Here is a 22,269-nt window from a genome sequence, read left to right on the forward strand (position 1 = left end):
CAGGCAACCATGCATTCGGCGTCGTCATTGGCTCAACAGGTCAATGTAGATGTATTACTACAAAAAGGCCAGAAAATCCGATTCCTGTATTAAAATCAACTAATGTTCGCTGGCGATTTAATTTCGCTGATTTCGCCGCTTGGTACCAACCGGACAAAGTAAATCGCAGGCCAACGTTTGTCATATAGGCAAATGATGCATGATTGAGCAATGGATGCATGTGAGAGCAAAAATACCGATCGATTTCAAATTTGACGTGAAACTGCGCGTCACGTCGGAAATAACGTGCATCTTAACCTCTCTAATCGAGAGGTTTCTATTTCTCATCGGCCAAAATTTGTTGATTTCCAATATAAGGAGATAAAAATTAAAGAAGGAGCAAAACAAAAGTAGATGATTATCAGAGAAACAACAATCCGCAATAAATTCTGCAAATACTTTTGCCTAACTCATAATATTCAAACCGATTGAAACGTTTTTGCAATACAGTGATGTGGCCAATGAACGGAAAAAGACAATTCCATCAGTTCTTATAACATGTACAATGAGCTAGGCAAAAAAGCATAAAAGCATAGCGTAGGGCCCTGAGCTTCCAAGCTCTCTCGTTTGGTGTTTGTTTGTGTGTTTGTTTGTTTGTGTCACGCCTGGCGCTATCCCGTATCTGTCTCGTACTGTACCGTACCAGCAAAGACAGCTGGCCACAATATTTTTGTTTGTTTGTGCCATCGACATGTCTGGCGCTATCCCGTACCTGTCCCGTACCATCAAGAGTACGGTATCATGAAGGGAATGAGTATATATGCGAAGTGTATCGGGGGAATGCATTCAGTGCAGTAACATTTTGTGTGGATTTGTGTGCGAGGCCGAGATCCCACTAGCAGGCTGGCTGGGCGGCCTGTCGACCAGCCCGGGAATCGCATGTAGGCCGATAGCATAATAATTATAACGTATATACAGTCATGTAGATGTATAGCAGGGAGTCATATTATGTAAACGACTTCCTGCTGTATGGGGAGATTTTCTGGAAAGAAATACGAAGTAGGGAGACGAGTAAATGCAATCAGAATGGATGTTAGTTGCCGTCAGTATAGTAATGATAAGAAGAAGAACGCCCGTGATCGGCAGAGTCAGCGCCGGTCCCAGGAAACGTCAGGACAGACATCCCGTCCACTTCAGAACGCCCGTGATCGGCAGGGTCAGCTATGCAGAAGGCGTTACTTCAGTATCTCATTGAAACGTTTTTGCAATACAATGATGTAGCTAATCAAAGGAAAAAGCATTTTCATCAGTTCTAACAACATGCACGATGAGCTAGGCAACAAGCATAGCGCAGGGCCCTGAGCTTCAAAGCTCTCTCGTTTGGTGTTTGTTTGTTTGTGTCACGCCTGGAGCTATCCCGTATCTGTCCCATATCTGTCCCGTATCTGTGACTACAAAGGCTCTACAGGATTGTGCATAACAGCTGGCCACAATATTTGCTGGCTCCCGTATCTGTCCCGTACCGTACCATCAAACACAGCTGGCCATAATATTCGTCGTATTATGTATACGACTCCCTGATGTAGAGGAAGATTTAAAATAGGGAGACGATTTTTTATCAAAACCCACGATTTATACTTTCCTTTTTGGCTATGTGGTTATGAGTGCTGCGAGAAGTTGTGAGTTCAAATCCCAAACTATCTTCAAGTCAAACTTTTTTTCATTGTTTTGGTGATCACGCTGGTAGATCTACAAAAAGTACAAGCCACAGAAGTTGGCTGAGCCAAACGACTTGTTGTTGGACCTGACGTTTCTTGCCGAACTATTACTTACTGACACTTGACTGGTTCACGCCATGTGAACACACCCACAACACTGAAACGGTGTGAGTGAACACGGAAGTCATTGCGCTGTACCTACGTGTTGTTGAATATCGATCGATTTCTTTTTGAGAATTATTTTAGTATTTCAAAATCGCCAATTTATTTGAATTTAGGAGTCGACGCCGTCTTCTACCAGCTTTCACAGGCGTCCGTTTTTCTCAAAATGTCGTCGAAGTCACACGGATAGATTTGCCGAGTCATGGCCTTGGGTATGAGTCTGTGTCGATGTTGTTTTCGTCACATCGCGAGAGTAGATTGCATCGCAGCTCAAAGAAAGTGAGCATGAAACGAATTGGGACCCATCCCGCTCATCAACATTTACCGCACTTTCGACATGTCCTCTCTGACTCCATATCGATACGAGGAAGAACTCGTTTGTTGTAAACCAGACGCACGTGTACCGACGTGAGTGAGTTGTCATTTTTCATGCTTTCACGCGGATTATTTCTTCGGGTTCACAGTGAGTTTCCAGCTCTCGAGCAGGAATACGGTAATACTGGAAACTCCCCGGGCGATCGCCAGGATTGCTAATCTTTTTGAAATGGACTGTAGTCTCTACCACACTCGACATTGGTTGCGTTCTCAAACGCGAACCCGCCTCACTCCTGGGCCACCTCTCGTTCGCTTCCCGAGCAATTCCTGCCGCCCGTACATTCTCACGTCGCCTCTATGACCACGACAAGGCCACATCCGAGATTACATCTCATCGAATGCTGAGCTTCTCAGCCTCACCCGAGGACGCCCTGAGCTCCTGGCACCAGCCCCGGAACAAGATGGAAACCTCCAGGACCTTAGCTCCCACAGCTGTGGAGCAGTCTGACACCTTGGTCTAGCCAATCACTGAATAGTTCAAGGTCAGTAGCCCAACTTCCAAGTAGGACATTCACCTAGGATTCTGATATCTTTCTCTGTCGATCCTACTCCACAGTAATAGTCTGTCCTTATGCCTCTACAAGTAGTACAATGCTCTTGTACATCGCTGTCTAGACAGTCTTTACTCCTGATAATCATACACACGTCTCACTCTCGTAATACGTACTTACCATCTATATTGGTTGTCTCACCCGCTATCTCCTCTGTCCCAAGTGGGAATGTCGGCATGGGCACTCCTCCGTAATTGGCCTCCGGCGCACTACTATTAAACTGGCATGGGTCACAAACCGCTCCTGCTCGATGCAGGCCGACCCACTTGGTCATATACAGCTCCTGCCCTCGGTAGGCCGACCACATGATTCGTTAACGCGCACTCAATTGAGGCCAGCTACTCTACTCTACATTCCCATTACTCCAAACTCACTCTCTTCTCTCTTGGTGTGCCGCGTCTCGCACGCGCGCGTGTGTCTGCTCTATACTCTAGCATATGGAGTAGAATGCTAAATGTTCGATTAGAGAATGAGTTAACCAGTCACGTACCATTGCTCCGCTATTGGCTCTTTATAACGTGTAACATGACCCTGTTTACGTGTGTGCACAATCTTGCTCTCTCTACATACTGCTGTGTTTCATGGACATCACATGCTCGCACGCTCTGCAAATGCGCAGATTTCTCGTGCGCACAACAGAGCTTGCTGTGTTTTCCAGTTTCCTTGCTTGCATACAGCTTTCATATTCTGACCCACCCTAGCTCAACCCTCAATAGGACAGTATATGTATCGATTCCTGTGTAATGATTTCTATTTTAACGACAGATTGCTCCTCGTTAACTCGTTAGAGTTAGCACTTCGTTTTATATATATGGCTTTTACATTACTCCACATATTTTGAAACACACGGATGCGGGCACTGCTCCATAACTGGCCTATGGCGCACTACTATTTAACTCGCATGGGTCATAAACCACTCCTGCTCAAATCACGCCGACCCATTTGGTCATATACAGCTCCTGCCCTCGGTAGGCCGATCACACGATTCGTTAACGGAGTTATGATCACCCTGTCGGGATTTAAGAATGGGGTTATATATTTTTTTGGAATGGGTTTGCTCCCCCACTGGAGCTGGCGCTATTTTGCCGGCTTGACCTGACACTTGACTGACTCACGACTGCTATCCAGTGATATTAGCGATTTTAATAAGATAAGGGAAAGTCGAAGATTGAAGACAAGTATTGAAAAAAGGCTGAAAAAGAAGGAGCAATAACATTCGATGTGGCCTTCAGGATACTGGGAGGAAGACAATCCGGTTCTGGTGCTTTGCTGCTGTCGAGGGAGGCAAGCCTTGCCCTGAGGTCTGTTACAGTGACGTGCTTAAACATACCAAATCCAGATTGAGGCACCGGTCTATCTGGGATGTCGTACCTGAGGTTGGAATCAGTCACTATCTTGTGGAAGAAGGTGTTCGACTCGTCAGCTGCAACCGCAGGTGGGGCGAGGGAATGACATCGATTAGTGATGTGGTTGATGGTGGACCACAACAGCTTTGGGCTCTGCTTATATTTTGGGCACACATTCTGGAAACGGGAATTTCTAAGTTGACGGTAGATAATTATTGTTGCACCGAGTTCTCAGAGAGGTAGAACATCGCTGTAATGTAGTGTCAGTGCAGCCACTTGCGCGATATCGATGAAAAGCTGATTTCCTCTGGCGGATGAGTGCCAAGAGCTCTGGGGTCAGGAACGGACAGTTCTTCTTGCCCGGTCTTGTAGGTTGTTTGTACGGCGTGACCATATCTAGAACGGTGTTGAATTTCCCCAACCATTCATCAAGCATTAGATCGACAATGGCAGACGAGAACGAAGACAAGTTTGCATGCTCAAGCAGACCTATCGATTCTGGGAAGTTGATGTTCCTATGGTCGCGGTCTTTAAGGTAGCATCGTAAGCAGGTAGTTGTATATTAGTCTTTACGTCCAAAGCTGCATAAACCAGATCATGATCGGAGAACTCCCAGGGAGACACTACTTCGTCTCTGACTGCAGCCAAATTTGTGAGGATATAGTCAATTGACGAAGCAGATGAGGGGTGGTCCGTGTCGCAAAAAACTGTTTGGAGGTTAAGGGGAAGAGGTAGCGATGTGTTTAAGCTTTGATACACCGGCCTATTGGAAAATTGGAATTACATTGGAATCAATGTTCAGGTCGCCTAGCAAGATAATATCTTAGCCCTGGATGTGGTGGACAAGCTCCTGCACAGAGCTCCACAATTGAGCATCAGCTGAAGGAGGACAATGCAAACAACCAAGAAGAAATACTCTCCCAGTCAACTTTTCTGTAGAACGCAGCCAAATCATCTCCCCTCCATGGACAAGTACACTCGCTTTGCAGATATTTGTTACGGTGTAGGAGAAATATCTTCATTTTTCCTCTTTGATGATGATAGCACATCAATACACATTGTGGTCAAATGTGAGGGCTTTTGTGCTAGTTTCAACAGCAGCTCAATGATCTGCTCTGTGGGCTTGGAGATAAATTTGTTATCGCATGTTTGCTGCGGGCCTTATGGCATCTTATTACCCCTCGAGGTTATCCTTCTGGCCTACGGCCCTCAGGCTAACCTCTCGGGGCAATATTATGTCATAAGGCCCTCCCAGAAATGACATCCCTTTCGATTTAGAAGTGTGAGTTATTTCGAGTTATTAGAGAGGTTAAGTTAAACGTTTTTTTAACTTTTTTCAAAGCGCGTTGAAAATTTCATGTTGTATGTAAATTTTAGAGGTTAAGTTACACGTGTGACATGACGTGAAATATTGCCGTGGCAAGATTCGGGTTTTGTTTGAACAGCAGAATTTCTCAGCACAATTTTTAATATCAAATCTTCCAACAATCTCGATAAAACTACGGATACTTACACAAATCCGATTGGGATGACCAAACGAAACTTCCAAAAACCCACGTCACGAAACTACGTGCGGTATAGTCAACTCACAATCAACTTTCAAACAGGTAACAAAATTGAAGATGACTTGAATTTTTGACGTAAAACTTCACGGACATAAGAATTTTACATGAAACTTAACCTCTCTATTGAAGTTTGAAAAAAGCGCCACATTTCGCTTGCCTGAGGTAGTAGTCACATGAGAACGGCATGACAAAATCCATTCAGCTTGTTCTTCTGGTGTCGTGGTACGTATGCGTTCACTTTTTTTCTATCGATAGTAGCAGGCAGGTATAGTGGGATGGTCTAACACCATGATTGAGAAAGAAAAGGTACCAGGGCAAGTCCTGCTTGGAAGTGGAATGATTTTTTCCAGCCGTGCTGCGACCCCAAAGGAACCCATTTAGCGCTACTGGGCCTTGCCTATGGTACTCTGCATATAAATGCTAAAAACAGGGCAAATAGCCAGTTCTAAAACTCCAGGGTTCTGGCAACTGGGGTCCTCAAATATTTTGGAAATGATTGCCAAGACTATCAACCAAAGGGTGACAGAATCGATACAGTCTCCAAAAAGAATAGCGCATCACGATAGGGGACGCAAGTTTGCTCAAATTGCGTGAAATACGCCAAATGCGTAAAATTGCAGCCGAAAGATCGCTGAAAAAAGAAGAAAAAAAGGACGCATAGTGTTTCCAAGCGGGATTCATACCAACGACCTATCGTACAAGAGGCAGGATCATGATCCAACTGACTAACATTGCTTTTACACACCAGACAGTGCCAGAAATCACTATACATGTATATCCCATGACGTCTATAGACGTCATCAGCGCATGGGGAGCATTTTCAATGACGTCTGTAGACGTCATCCGCGTTCAATGGGTTAAATTAATTGGGAACTCGTGGCCTGGCACGAGGGAAACATAAAGGCAGTTAATGGGATTTCAGTCTTTGACCACTTTGTGGCAGGTCTTATCTACTCACCTCCCACTGCTTAGGAGCTGAATCTGCGCCTTGTTTCTAGAGGGTGGCCGCGTTCTTACTAGGAATGCGGAAAACTCGGCAGAACCGTGACTTTTTTATGTTTCATGTATCCTTGCTGCCCTTTTTTTTAGGAGGATCTTATGATCACTTATGACCTTTCGAAGAAATTCCTTCCCTCTGTTTGCTTGTCTACAGGGCCGGACTGCAATTCATGCTGCCACTCTTCAGAAACACTTGGAGTGTCTGAAGTTGTTGTGTGCTGCTAATTTGAATCTTAATAGCCACGATACTGTAAGTAGGTAGTAGTTTCAGTGAACTGCTCCTTATCTTTAAAGGATGTGCTTAGTTTAGAGAGAATAGAGAAAGGACCAAGGAACTACAAGTCACGCTATAATGCCCACTTACACCACCAGCTACTAAACAATCACCTCATGCGATAACATTGCATGACACTGACCGATTTTAGAGGAGACGGTTCGATACCGGAATGGTTCGAAAGCCAAATTTGTAAGGATTCAAACCGATCATCAGCATGGATAGTTCACTCGAAATATGTTTGTGGAAGGAAACTGGCATGTTAAAGTTTGCTCTGAGGCCAGAGTCAATCGAACTGAGCCACTCCTTTGCATTGGCCCATTGCCTCCAAGTTGCCCAATTTTTCGCTTCAAATCAGAGGTGGCTCCAAACCGGAAAGGTTTTAGAGTGCACGTCAAATTCACTCTGAGTTCTGAAATTAGGTAATTGCTATCGCTTCTCGACGGCTAGTACAGAGTAACAATAAGCCTTGTGTGTTCTTCCATAAGTTTTCATTGGTATAAGGTGCTTTATTGGAGAGAGGCGATCCACTGTTTACCTGCGACAAGAAGTTGATTTTTCGAAAGACGTAAAACTTAAAAGGTGGCAGCCTGGTCGTAAAATCCCTGAAAAATCGAATTTGTTAATTCATATCGAGTGCTACATCAGTTGAAAGAGCATTAACAGTTGCAAAATCTCTGAAAATTGTGTCTCGATCCGACCAGCCGTTCAAGAGTTATGGCCGAAAATGTGCCCTTGCAAGGAAAGATTTTTTTGTTGCATGCTGTCATTTGTTAGCAGCACTGTATTTGAATGTGAGCAGACCGTGCGCAACTTGTCGTATCATGGAAACACGCGAAAGTGTGCAGAATTTTGCTCCAAGTCCAAAAAGTCCAAAAAATCACGTCAAAAACTACGTATTGGGCTGCAGGACTTTTGCCAGCACCCTCGTGACGTTGCAGATATGTGGCTTGATTACTGTAGTTGACATTGATTTATTGACTTTGGCAAGTTTGAGTCGTGTCAAGAAATCAAGTAGGATTCAGTACTAGGCAGTAGTGGAACGTGAGTGGTAGTCTTTGCCGATTTTGGAGGGTATCCTGGAATCGGTTTGAAGCGCTGTGGAAATGGCTTGCTGTGGAGGTCCAAGCACCGGATGTTGTATCAAAGGTACGACCTCGTAGCACGCCCTGAACCTAAAAAAATTCAAAAATTGACTTGGGTCTGTGGGAGTCTGTGACAGAACGCCCACTCGTTCCGTTGTGACAGATTCCAGGGCCACGTTGAAGGGCCCTATCCCACCACCCACGGCTGCTTCTGGGCGTTTTTTAGGTTTGGATCCTGCGCACGGACAGAATTGGCTAGAAAATGTGAAAAATTTGTAAATGTATTTGTTTGGCTCCTGGGTGGCTCGCCAACCGTGGCACTATGCCGGAATTTTGAGTTTTTCCGGCCTGTAAAGCCTGTCAGTGAGGCGCAAGAACTTTTAAATCATGTCCAGAGGGCCAGCATAGTGGCAGGAGTGTGTGGTGCAAGTTTCACTCAAATCCATTGAGAGACACCAAATTTACGGTCAATTGAATGCCATATGAAATTTAGGACCAGGCTGCTACCTTAAGAGAGCATGTCTGAGAATACCAAAGTATGTGTGCAAGTGGATCTCTCCGATTTCGCTCAAAATTTGCAGGTAGGTTCCCTTTGGGGTGTGGATCGATTGGGCAAAGCCCTTGAAAAAGTTTCTGAAGGGAACCTTGAAATTTGCATACCCCTCAAAAATGGCCGAAATATCACATTATTTATGGGTCTAGAAACGAGTCACGACACAGCGTATACGAACAAGCTATGAACAAAACTCCATCAAGCCAACATTGCCTCACCTTAGAAGAGTTCGTGGAGCAGTACCGCTTAGCCACGCCAGCATCCCAGAAGACGAGGTCCATCACCCCCTGACGCCACAAATGATCGTCTTGAAAATAGCCAATTTACAAGCGCTGGCAAAACAGCCAGCTACGTCCTCAATTGGCCAGAACTATACACCGGCAGATAGTAGAACACCTCTTCTAGCGCTGAGGACATGTCCCCCATCTTCCTTTTGGGGTTTTCTTGAAATAAACTTTTTTGAATTTTTCCACTCGACCATGCTGAAATACGGCCAAAGTCATACCTGCGCAGGAAAGCTCGCCCCTCCGCGACGTCTCCTCAGCAATTTCTACTCCAACACTACTCCCAAGGCCGCAGAACAAAGTGTAGTGTTGACTCTGACAAGGAAAAGCAGCGGTGATCACTTGTCACTCCAAACGACAAGCTTCTCCTTGCGCCACCAATAATTTTTGTGCGACTGTTGATGCAAAAGTGATTGAAGGCCTGAGCGCAGTTTTTGAATTTTATTGCAAGATGCAGTGTGAAATCACGTGCCTTGTGACGCAAAAATGCCAAGTCGCGTGGCCCACGGCTCACGAAATTTCAGAGTGACCTTTGTCAAGTGCGCTTGTTACTCGCCTTGAACGCCCGTGGCTGTGGCGTTGGTCTGGAAGTGATCACACTTGTGTTGTTACTGCGCTCAAGAACACGCTGACCGTGCTGTACGCCTACGAACCGGGACTTTCCCTAGGCCCTGACCATGTAGGTCGAAGACCAGGGAAATGATGATGAAATCACATTCTTTATGACGTAAGAAATCTCTCATGCAGTTCACGCGACAAGTGCGTGCAGCCAGTGCTGCTCGCGTGCCAGTCAACACAAAGGGACCGATCTAGCCGCTTTTGTCGAGCATCGACATGAAAACTAGGGACTTTTACTTTTGGACTATGTTCGGGATTGCAGGAGGTAAGTGTGAAAGACGAATAATTGTCCATGCTGTAGACCTACGGGGTATATTTCAACGGCTTGCTGCCATTGCAACACTCCTAGGACAGTTTGTGGGGGTTCTCAGCAGATCAAGCAGGAAATGCAGCCCATCTCACCTCTGCCATCATGGTCTGTTCCGAGTAGCGTTCCAGACACGTTCGCGATCGATGGCTGCGTATCTGCAAGATGCACGGTGAGATCGCGTGCTCTGTGACGTAGGATGACGCTTCCTGCATCACGATATCGTGATGCAGGAAGCGTCATCCTACGTCACAGAGCACGCGATCTCACCGTGCATCTTGCAATAAAATTCAAAAACTGCGCTCAGGCGCTAGGCCTTCAGTCACTTTTGCATCAACAGTCGCACAAAAAATTATTGGTGGCGCAAGGAGAAGCTTGTCGTTTGGAGTGACAAGTGATCACCGCTGCTTTTCCTTGTCAGAGTCAACACTACACTTTGTTCTGCGGCCTTGGGAGTAGTGTTGGAGTAGAAATTGCTGAGGAGACGTCACGGAGGGGCGAGCTTTCCTGCGCAGGTATGACTTTGGCCGTATTTCAGCATGGTCGAGTGGAAAAATTCAAAAAAGTTTATTTCAAGAAAACCCCAAAAGGAAGATGGGGGACATGTCCTCAGCGCTAGAAGAGGTGTTCTACTATCTGCCGGTGTATAGTTCTGGCCAATTGAGGACGTAGCTGGCTGTTTTGCCAGCGCTTGTAAATTGGCTATTTTCAAGACGATCATTTGTGGCGTCAGGGGGTGATGGACCTCGTCTTCTGGGATGCTGGCGTGGCTAAGCGGTACTGCTCCAGGAACTCTTCTAAGGTGAGGCAATGTTGGCTTGATGGAGTTTTGTTCATAGCTTGTTCGTATACGCTGTGTCGTGACTCGTTTCTAGACCCATAAATAATGTGATATTTCGGCCATTTTTGAGGGGTATGCAAATTTCAAGGTTCCCTTCAGAAACTTTTTCAAGGGCTTTGCCCAATCGATCCACACCCCAAAGGGAACCTACCTGCAAATTTTGAGCGAAATCGGAGAGATCCACTTGCACACATACTTTGGTATTCTCAGACATGCTCTCTTAAGTCGCAGTGAGAAGCAACACGTCAAAAACTCGCCTGCTTGGTATGGCGTTTTGGTCATCGCAGAGCCATTAAATTTTGGCTCGGAATAAAACACATGGTAGTCTCACTGTGACATATGTTTTCTAATTAACCCTTTGAGGACCGAGGACGAGTTAACTCGTCCAAAAAAATTACGCTGTATTCCCCAGGACGAGTATACTCGTCCTACAGGGCATACATTTGTACAGTGCACATACACCAGTGGTCAAATTATCGTAACTCTAGTGGCCTTTGTCCGATCATCGCAAATGATAGCTCGTTGGAAAGATGAGAAAATAATCTTTCCAGTGATATGTCGTTTGATATAGCGCGGTGTGGATTCATGGAGCGTCGAAGAGCGAAACACAAACACGCTTGAACTTTTTGACAAATAATCGCGTGCGCAGTGATCTGCATCTATCAGTACCTCTCAAACGGCAACTTCCCGTATGACTCATCGTTGCACGGCGCATGCGAAGTAGAGCCCAAATGATTCGCTTGACCTTCATGAATCTGGAGAACTTTGAATCGTTGTTCTGCGCTGAGTAAAACTTCAAAACCGAAGAAATTTGTCGAGGTGGGCAAAGTATCTCACTCAGGCGCAATGGGACGGCCCTCAAATGGCATGAAGGCGATTCTGTTGCTCCTGCTGGACATCTAGTTGAAGGATTTGGAGAGAGGAGATCTGTAGCTTGCTGATGAGACCAAGATGAAGAAATTCTGCCACTGGTGAGTGACAATATAAAATCTTGCAGCTGCATACTCTGGGTGAGGCACGCGTCAGCGTGTGCCTAAGCGGGATTACGTGGAATCAGTAGTGGTCCTGAAAGGGTTAAAATACCAAGAGGGAAAGTGAATATTGAGTCCGTTCCGGTTTGCAACCTATTTCCTATTTGAAACCGTCCCCTCTACTGACGTTCTACAACTTACTGGCTATAACCTCTAGCACATCTTGGATGCGCACTCCGACAGTATTCCAACTTGGAAGGTTCAGTTAGTTTTAGAACCAGTTAGTTGTAGAACGTCGGTACCGTCGGTTAGTGTCGTGCAATGTTATCGCATGAGCTGATTGTTTAGTAACTGCTGGTGGTGTTAGTGGACATTATAGCGTAACTTGTAGTTCCTTGGTCCGTTTTTGTTCTTCTATAATAGAGTTTTAGGAAATTTGAGGCCGCATGCCACGTACTGCTCTTTTCTCTCCGAAACTCAACACTTGCAAGCCAGATATGAAAGAAAGAAAAAATCATCAGTCACACCACCGGGACTCGAACCAGGGACCTTGCTATTCGCGTGCAATGCTCTAGCCAACTGAGCTACAGTATGACTCTTATCCACAGTGATGGTAAATCTATCCTTCTTCGATCAATCAACATCTGGCTTGCATCATACTGGCAACTCACACCAATCAAGAGGGCCCTCGGCCATTCGCTTGATATCATGGGGAGCGCATCTAACTATGTCCACTGCGAGCAAATACAAATTGCAATTTCAAATTTGGATTTCACGGAGAAATTTCAAAGTGTTAGGAAATTTGAGGTCGCATGCCACGTACTGCTCTTTTCTCTCCGAAACTCAACACTTGCAAGCCAGATATGAAAGAAAGAAAAAAATCATCAGTCACACCACCGGGACTCGAACCAGGGACCTTGCTATTCGCGAGCAATGCTCTAACCAACTGAGCTACAGTATGACTCTTACCCACAGTGATGGTAAATCTATCCTTCTTCGATCTATCAACATCTGGCTTGCATCATACTGGAAACTCACACCAATCAAGAGGGCCCTCGGCCATTCGCTTGATATCATGGGGAGCGCATCTAACTATGTCCACTGCGAGCAAATACAAATTGCAATTTCAAATTTGGACTTCACAGAGAAATTTCAAAGTGTTAGGAAATTTGAGGCCACATGCATTTACCATCACTGTGGATAAGAGTCATACTGTAGCTCAGTTGGCTAGAGCATTGCACGCGAATAGCAAGGTCCCTGGTTCGAGTCCCGGTGGTGTGACTGATGATTTTTTCTTTCTTTCATATCTGGCCTGCAAGTGTTGAGTTTCGGAGAGAAAAGAGCAGTACGTGGCATGCGGCCTCAAATTTCCTAACACTTTGAAATTTCTCCGTGAAGTCCAAATTTGAAATTGCAATATACAGGTCCTCCCTCGTTAGTAGATAATCTCTGGGCCATCGAAAAAGTGGTCTTATAACGAGACTTATCTTGTAGCAGGACTTGCAGCTAAAGGTGAAATAGGCCCTACTTCGTACTTACTGGGGCTACCCTCGATACAACATAAATTATCAATGCTTCAACTCGTTATAAGATAATTGAAAATCTTCAACATAACTCTTCCTTGGATGAAAAGGATCGTCCATATTCGCGAATACATAGATATAATTACGTTTGGTCCTTCTGCTTTATCCTACCTGTTTTGGCCTTGGTCCTGCATGGTCAGTATTATCTTATACTGAGGGTTTGGCACTCCAGGGACCTGGGCAAAGGGTCGTTATAACGAATTTTATGTACTAACGGATTATGTTGTAACCGGACCTGTAAACAGTTGTATAGACCACGTTTCGCCAGGGGATTTCAGATTTCTATTTACTAACGGGATTTATGTACTAACCGGACTCGTTATAATGAGGGAGGACCTGTAATAGAGTTTGTCAAAAATATAGATAGAAAGACACAACATTTCAACATAGTTGAGAAATTCTTAAAGTGGTGAAACTCAAAAACAGAAGCTACAAGTTGTAGACAAACATGTTCAACACATCTGGAAACAGTTTACATAATGTAAGTGGTAGTTTCAGTGAACTGCTTCTTATTTTAAAAGAATGTGCTTAGTATAGAGAGAATTGAACTCGGATAATGATCGGATATTGAGCCAGTATTAAGGACGGTTAGGAATCGGAACAACCCGGGTAACCTTCCACAGCCTCGGTCGCACTTGCTGCCGAAAGCTCAAGGAGAATAGCCGGGCGGCATGCAAGCAGAGCTCGTTGGCACAATTCTTCAGAGCCCTGTGGCTTTCATGGGATTCAGTCTTCTGAGCTCTCTTCTGACAGTATCCGTTCGAAAGTGGACGGTAGTAAGCCGAAACTCGGTGCGGGGTGTTATAGGTGGCAGATCGTCTGATAGCAGGTGGTTTGGAAAGTCATCTGCTCCGAGGCTGCACTTTGACAAAAAGAACGCGCCAAAGCGCTCTGCTTTCTGGAAGTTGGCCGTAACCCGGACGCCGTTAGTGTCAACAAGTGTTGGTATGGTTGTGCTGCGCCCACTACCACCTGCTTGCTTCAGTGTGGACCACCAATCTCGATCAGACATGCTCCCACGTGAAAGTTTGTCCCTCGGCATGGCAAGGCGTATTGCCTGCGGCTGGCGCAGATAGTGAGTGCAACGTCTGTCCCCTGAAGGGCCCTCATTCGTAGCTGTGGACGAGGAGTCGCGCAGGAGCGGTCCTAAGCTTCCTGTTTTGCTTTCGCCTGTGCTGAACAGTCAGGAGTCCACCGAGGAGGGTCAGACGGGCGGGTTACAAGGTCACGAGATGGTATGAATTGCTTCATGCCTTGTGAAATGATGTCGGTGACATTATGACATGAATTTTGTTGGGACATTGACTGATGGCTGCGGTCTAGTCAGATTGACGATAAAAATGAAAAAGTCGAGGCCAGTCCGCTAGGTTGTAGGGCCAGAATACTCGTTTCGTGGGACGTTCCTCCGACACTTGTGTGGGAAATTCAGCCATCAGAGTTACATCCGAGGCGCCAAGGGGAGGTTTGCAACTGACTGTTACATCAGAAAGATAGTCAGACATAATCAGATCCAGTATATTGTCCCCTCGGGTTTTCATCGTAACATGTTGTTCCAGGCCGTGGCTAACGCACCTATCCTCAGGGAAAAATCCTTTTTTGCGTGCCTTTGGAGCGAGTGAGAAAAGGCACAGTAACGTAGAGGCTTGAAGTTGATTGTCTCAAAAATAATTTGGAGCATCAGAAAATTGAATTTTCGAGTGAAATTCGAGATTCGTCACTACAGGCACTCAAAGAGTCGAAACTAGGGCTTCTTTTCGACTCTCTCGTACACACCACAAAAACAACAATAGAACTGCAGGGTCGCAGCAACAGCTGCTCCAATTCTTGCACCGCATATGTATTAATATAACTACGCCACAGGCATAGACAAGCATTTAAACATAATTATTCCCGTAGCTATGCAGAAGACGTTACTTCAGTAACGTCTGGCGCTAGCCAGGGTCCACACAGCTATAATTTGGTATTTGTGCGTTTGTGTGTTTGTTTGTGTCACGCCTGGCGCTATTCCGTATCTGACGGCAAAAAATCATAGGGATGTTATAAATTTTTCAATTCTCCTATTTTTTTTCAGGCATATCCTGGGATTCGAACCCGCACTATCGACCTACATGCATTCCCCCATACACTTCGCATTCATACCCATTCTTCCCAGTTGCTTCACGTTATGATCTTGCGTTTGAAAGCCCTATTTGAATATTGCGGGCAGCTGTATGTGGCCAGCTGTGTTTGATGGTAGGGTACGGGAGACGGTGTCGTATTACCCTTGATCGTACCTGTACCGTACCTATCCCGTACCGTACCGTACCATCAAAGACGGCAGGCCACAATGCATATTCAAATAGGGCTTTCAAATGCAAGATCATAATGTGAAGCAACTTGGAAGAATTAGTATGTATGCGAAGTGTATCGGGGGATGCATGCAGGACGCGATAGTGCGGGTTCGAATCCCAGGTTATGTCTTAAAAAAAAGGAATTTTTTAAAGAATTTATAACATCCCTATGCCTCACACCTATCTGCATTTTTAAGCCCAGCTGCCTTCGTGATCTCGGCACCTATGCCCGCGACAGAAAACAATGGAGTAACATCTGCTCAGCCATTTAGTCTAGTACTGCTCTTCTTAAATTTGACCTTTATTACAAGACTCTTCTTTTCTTTTTCATTTCGTTCTCCCACTCTCACACACACATGCTCACAGTTAATTCTGCCGTCGTGAGTCCCATTCGGGACGGATACGAGAATAATAATAATAATAATAATGTTTTTTTTGTCTAGGTCATCAAGGCAAAAAAGCATAGCGTAGGGCCCTGAGCTTCCAAGCTCTCTCGTGGCAGCCTGGTACACATCGCTTTAGCATAACAAAAAGAAAACAATGCAAGACAGTAAGCGATCCAAGCCATGGTATGCTGGATACATGAACTTCCGATAGAATTGCGTTCACCGCGGCTCAGTGCACTGAGTAATGGGAACTGCCGCCAGCGACAATAGTGGAGATGCTGAATAACCCCAAATGGGCCAGTCTAAAGCCAATGAGCTACCTCAATACAGAATTATCTGAAATTGGCCTCACGCACACACACACACACACACACACACACACAACACATGCGCGCGCGCGCGGAAACATGCTCGCGACATACGCGCGCACTACTGCTTATTCAGCCAATAAATCCGTATGCACATACATATCTAGCAATGAATATACAATTGGGTGGGTGGGTGGGATTTGCAACTGTACAGCAGCAGTGCAAGAACAAAAAGAACACTGTCTTCAGACCAGCATGCCCCTTGACGTGCATGCTGCAACTTCGCGCTGTGCAGCCAGTGCGTACCGCACTCCCTGACAGTCTGTGAACTCTGAACTGTGCACTCGTGTTTCGAAAAGAACAGCATTTCTTGTTTACTTCGTTGCTCTCATCCAACAAGAAAAGAGGCATTTCTTTTCGACTCTCTCGTACACACCACAAAAACAACAATAGAACTGCAGGGTCGCAGCAACAGCTGCTCCAAGAGGGACAAAGCATAGCTGGCGGAATTTAGACTGCCAAGCAGCGAGACACTCTCAGCATGTTAGGCAGAGACTCACTGAAATACATTCTCATTGTTTTTTCGCTTCTCCAGCCGCCTTGCCTCTGGATTAGCCTGTCCGGGATGCCGGCAGCTGCTGCCGCTCTGGCACCTCCGGAACGTAAACTATGCAGGCCGTAAACATTCGGATCTTCGCCGACTCTCGATACTGCACAGCGAACTAACTCCCTTGCTCTGGAATAGGACATCTGACCACGGATCACCTTCTTGCCTCGATGCTGTGAGATTTTGCCAAATAAAGGTGACTGCTGTAGGTGTCCACCTCTAGCGACCAGCTCTTCCAAGAGGTGTACAGGACATGCTTCACCCTTGGAACGTGCGATGAATATCCAATTGCCATGGCGAAGCTGATCATTCTTTCTGACCTCAAGGAAGACGGCCGCATACTGGCTCTTGATCAGCACTTCGTCAACCCGCAGCTGTGTTAAGTCATTCCAACGGAGCAATCCGGCAAAGCCAGTTGCTAACAACGTCATTACTTGCAAGTCTTGGAGAGATTCTGACCGTCGATACTCCTTGGACAGCTTCCTGAGAACACTCTTGCTCAGTGGCTGTTTTCTGTTCTTCGGGCAGGCTAGAATACGTTTTGCAGCCTGATGAACATTGGCCACGACATCATTGGAACATGGATCCGCGAGACCGTGTGACTTGTGCATCCAACTGATACTGCATACAGCCGACGTAATCGGCGCAGCCGTCCTTGCTTCGTTGATCAGCTTTACTAAGTACAACGCCACGTGGAAGGAGTCTGCACCGACAGCTGCGACACCCTGATTGACCGCCCACGGCCTCCAGCGCTGGAAGCAGGCTGCATACTTTTTCAATGTTGCCGGCGCCCTTGCTCTGGCGAGAACACTTGGCAAATGGGAAGCAAGTTGCATCATTTCCTGAGACATGCGTTCTGGCTGTTGACTTGACTTGCCTGTAGCACACAGTCGAAGAACAGCATGATCACGTCTGCACCACTGGCTGCCTCCTCCTCCTTAGCTCGATTGCTTGTAGCGACCGCTCTCGGTTGGCTCTGCCGCAGCACCTTGAGTCATAATTGTAAGCCTGTAGCTTTCACCCTTATCATGCCTGCTGCTCGGGTTGACACCTGTAGTGTCCCTGTATGCCTGTAGCACAACTCCGTGCATGACCGCATGCACCACTCGCAACATACACCCCACCCAGAAACAATGCAAACAAACGCTTAATGTCGCATCGAACCATCGACAGAATAATTAAATTTCATGTGTGGGGGCCCAGACCACGGTGACGAACATGAAAACGAACACAACGACACTTCAACATTGACTGTCATCATAGCTGTGGTGACATCCTGGGCAAGTGCTCCAATCGCTTTTCTACACCTCTCTCATAACAATGATTACAAAGCGCCTGGAGGCCGCCCGCCCGTGCAAAATTACATGCGTACCTACGGCATTATCTATATTCTGGCTAGCATACTTAACTCATGGACTCACCTTTTTGCAAAGCTAGTGCTCTGGGTGCAACTTCTAGTTGATACGTCTGTGCGTGTTAACCGGGCAGCTTATAGCTGTATGTGTGCCTATAGCACTTGCCCTACCACACCTGTAGCATGGGGGCAAACTTCCGCAAGCTCTCATTTCATGCACCGTCAGACATACTCAGGCTCTCCCGCATACAAACACGTGCCAGGTATGCTGTCAGCAATCGCAGCCACTAACTGCGCGCAATTTCAAAGCAATGATCTCGGACTTCGGCATGCCGTAACCAAAGAAATTCCATGGGCATGACCCCGGCAAGAATGTATTCTCATCCTTTGGCAACCACACGCACTCTTTCACAAATCCGTACCACGCAGCACCGTCATGCAATTTTGGCCACCATGGGGCTGACCGCCACTCTGGTACAACAAGAGTGCCATGGGTTCTGCATGCTAGCAGCATATCGATTGTAAGTGAAACAAGGTAGATTGGGGGAACCATCCACACCCTTTCAATGGACCAATCCACGGTGAACGCATCAATCGCAAAGCACTCTGGGTTCCACCACCGGGAGCAGTACTTACTGAGCTGCTTAGTCTTAAAACTGGCAAAACAATCTAGGGTGTAGGGGCCCCATCTCCCCTCCATTTCCCGGAATAATGCAGGGTTCAATTGCCAATCGTCTTGGTCAACTACCTTCGAATAATAATCAGCCAGCTCGTTCTCTTCCCGAGGTACCCATTCTGCCCTAATCCTCACGCTAAAACGCCTGCACAGTTTGTGTATTGCCATAGCTTCCTCTTGTAAATGCTCTTTGCGGCTACCGTTTTCAATAATGTGTGCCGCTGCTTGGTTGTCTGTGCGATGTATGCAAGCCTTCCCAGCAATCTTTGGTGCCAATGACTCCAAAACAAGCTTGACAGCCCTAAGCTCACGCCAAGTAGAACTTAGTCTCTTTTCTTTGATTTCACTTGGCCATTCACCCTTCGCAACATGCACACCCAACCTCCCCTCCATGAAACCTCCCCAGCCAGTGTCGCTGGCATCTGACCAACAGATAACTGCAACACGTGGGTCCTTCTTCCAGAAGGGCTGGCCGTGCAATTTGTCAAAAGATTCTTTCCAGAACTTCAGGTTATCAATTGCCTCCTTTGACCAAACTGTTTGAGCTGCCCATGACTTCCTCAATAGAATCATGTGGTAGAAGGCTCTAGTCCTCAGCCTGCAAATCTGGCCCAGGGCCAGCGACATGGACATTATCATTCCAGTCATCCTTGCTACCAGCTTAGCTGATGGTTGCCAGCTATCTGACATTGTGCTGAGCATCGACTTAAGCTTTTTAACACGCTTTTCGGAGGCTCTGATAGCTCCCTCACGTAGGTCAACCACCATACCCAACATCTCTACCACCTGAGAGGGCTCCCAACGGCATTTCTTTTCATTAGCCACAAATCCTGCCTTTTGGAGATATTTCTTCATTTGATTTGCTACCTTGTGAGCACCTGCCTTAGAAGCATGTCCTCCCGACCCGTCGTCCATGTACAGTTGGCAACGTATACCCATTGCCCTCCAACGACGCAATAGTACCCTGGTTACCTTCGTAAAAATGTAAGGGGCGGTTGACAACCCAAACGACAAGACGCAGAACGTATAGTATGCTGCTTTTCCCTGGGGGTTTACCCAACTGAAACCAAGGTACCTCCAGTGGTTTTCTGCCATAGCAATGTGGTGGTAGCCACTCTTCAAGTCAAATGTAACCAAGAAATCGTTCTTCTCATATACATCTGCCACCACCTTTAAATCTTCCAGTTTGAACTTGAATTTAGCCAGGTGTTTGTTGAGGTACCTTAGATCCAGAATAAGCCTCAGCTTCTTCCCATTATCCACCACTCCCAACGGGCTACACACGGACACTTGGTCTCTGCTAACCTCTTTAATACAACCGCGAGAAAGCATATCTGAAATGGCCTCCCCGACAAAATCTGGGAACTCATGTGTACTTTTGTGGTTGTCTGACAACCTGGGCCTTGGCCATCTAACAAACGGCAGCGTGTATCCATTATTTATTACTTCAAGTACTAACTTTGGTGCTCCGATTTCTTCCCAGAACTGCACGTTTTTCTTTAGACTGCCAATGACCACCCTATCCCCGTCCCCTCCGAACTCCCCATCCGCGCTATGCAACATAGAATAGGTTTCAGCATCTAATTCATTGCTTTGAAATGACATATCGTAGTCATCAGCTGCCCAGAGTTCAGGCATTTCGCGGCTGGCTAGCTGCTTGCCGGGGGGGACACACGCGAATGTAGTGGCCTGTTTCGCCGCAATGGTGGCATGCACCGCTGGTGGGGGGAAATGGCTGCCGGGCTGTTGTGGCGCTTGGGGCCAAGTTTGTACTGTGGGCACCCCACCCCTTGGCCGACTGGGACGGAGTGCGGGAGAGAAAGGGCTGCTTGGCTTTTGGCGCCGGGGGGGATTGGATGGCTGCCATTAGCCTCTTCCTTTTCTGCGGGCACCCGACAATCCCCAGCATCTCGCCACCCTCTGCAAACTTTGTGGCTGCCTCGTGCCCGTGGGCATCCGCAATAACTAGCCACTCTTGCCTATCCCGCAACAAGTTCTCACCTTGCTTGGTGGCTCGCCTTGCCCTGTCCACCTTCCTCTTCCCTAGAGCAGCACACACTTCGCCAAGCTCTTCCAGCACAGCAGCGTTCGTCTCGTACTGTCTCTCGTACGAGGGTTTTTTCCACCGCCTCGACGAGGTTGACCGGGGAAACACGGAACGACTTCTTGACTTTTTGGCCTTTTTTGATTTTTTGCGACGGCGGCGAGACTCGGGAGATGACGATGAAGACGGGGATGATGACGGAGACGAACAGGGGGAAGATGAGGATGATGATGAGGATGATGACGACGACGATGGGGACCGACGACGACGACGACGACGACGGCTTGACCGTTCCTTGGCCAGCGCCGATTCTAGGGCGCCGATCCTCAACTGCTGCTCCTGCAGCTGGGCGTTCGGTTCGGCTCCACTGTCGGAGCTGCTTGTTTCAGGTCTGCTTGCCGAGGCAGGCAAACTACCTCCCCTGGAGGACCTGCTCCGACCTCTTGGGATGGAGGATCGTCCACGTCCAGGCATGATCACTTCAGACAGATTACGCTAAGGAAACGAAGAGAAAAACACTCGGTCACGCAGCGAAAATTTTCAACTGTACAGCAGCAGTGCAAGAACAAAAAGAACACTGTCTTCAGACCAGCATGCCCCTTGACGTGCATGCTGCAACTTCGCACTGTGCAGCCAGTGCGTACCGCACTCCCCGCACAGTCCGTGAACTCTGGACTGTGCACTCGTGTTTCGAAAAGAACAGCATTTCTTGTTTACTTCGTTGCTCTCATCCAACAAGAAATGAGGCATTTCTTTCGCCTGAAAAAGGCCTGCAAACAGAAAAGTAGTTTTGAATGCAACTCGCGCGCTCCATACATTAGTACATGGAGCAGTGGTCTTGCACAGAGCTACAGTAATGTTACTAGTACATGATGGAGCGGTACCAGTGGCGGGTTTGGGGGGGGGGGGGAGGGCCGGGGGGGGGGGGGGGGGACACCCCCCTCAAAAGTTTCGACCTAGGTTTCGAAAAATATAAGGCAGGGCGCTGGGGCTAGCTAGGCTAGGCTCGGGGCGCGCGGCCTGAAACGATCGTCCAAAAGCGGTTGCACGGTACGGTGCTCGAGCTGGTGTTGACTGTACACACTACAGACTAGTACAGTACAGTCTACAGAGTACAGTGAGCATGCACGGCTACAGAAACACGGTGACCTGACTGTGTTTTTTTTAATTTTTTTTTTTACTATTGACACAGCCCTACTGGAAAACAGGTGGAGAACAAAAAGAAACGAGGAAAAGGACAAAACATAGGGGATGTAGGGACGACGTGCTGATGTGCTGGGAGCAACTCAACCGACCAGAGGTCTCGGCGTCAGCGTTGCAACTAGGCATCGAAAAATGTGTGTGTGTGTGGGG

The 22,269-nt window shown here is 47.0% G+C and overlaps 1 protein-coding gene across 2 annotated transcripts in view; it reads left to right on the forward strand.

Moving 5' to 3' along the window:
* Positions 1–22,269, forward strand: part of LOC135820959 (uncharacterized) — a 229,129-nt gene that overhangs the window by 25,282 nt on the left and 181,578 nt on the right. For both annotated transcript variants that reach the window (XM_065334020.1, XM_065334018.1), the window contains exon 5: positions 6,850–6,945. In XM_065334020.1, the coding sequence (XP_065190092.1) occupies positions 6,850–6,945 (96 nt within the window). The remainder of the gene's footprint in view (positions 1–6,849; positions 6,946–22,269) is intronic.

Source organism: Sycon ciliatum, chromosome 7 (genome assembly GCF_964019385.1).
Source record: "Sycon ciliatum chromosome 7, ocSycCili1.1, whole genome shotgun sequence".
NCBI classification, from domain to species: Eukaryota; Metazoa; Porifera; class Calcarea; order Leucosolenida; family Sycettidae; genus Sycon; species Sycon ciliatum.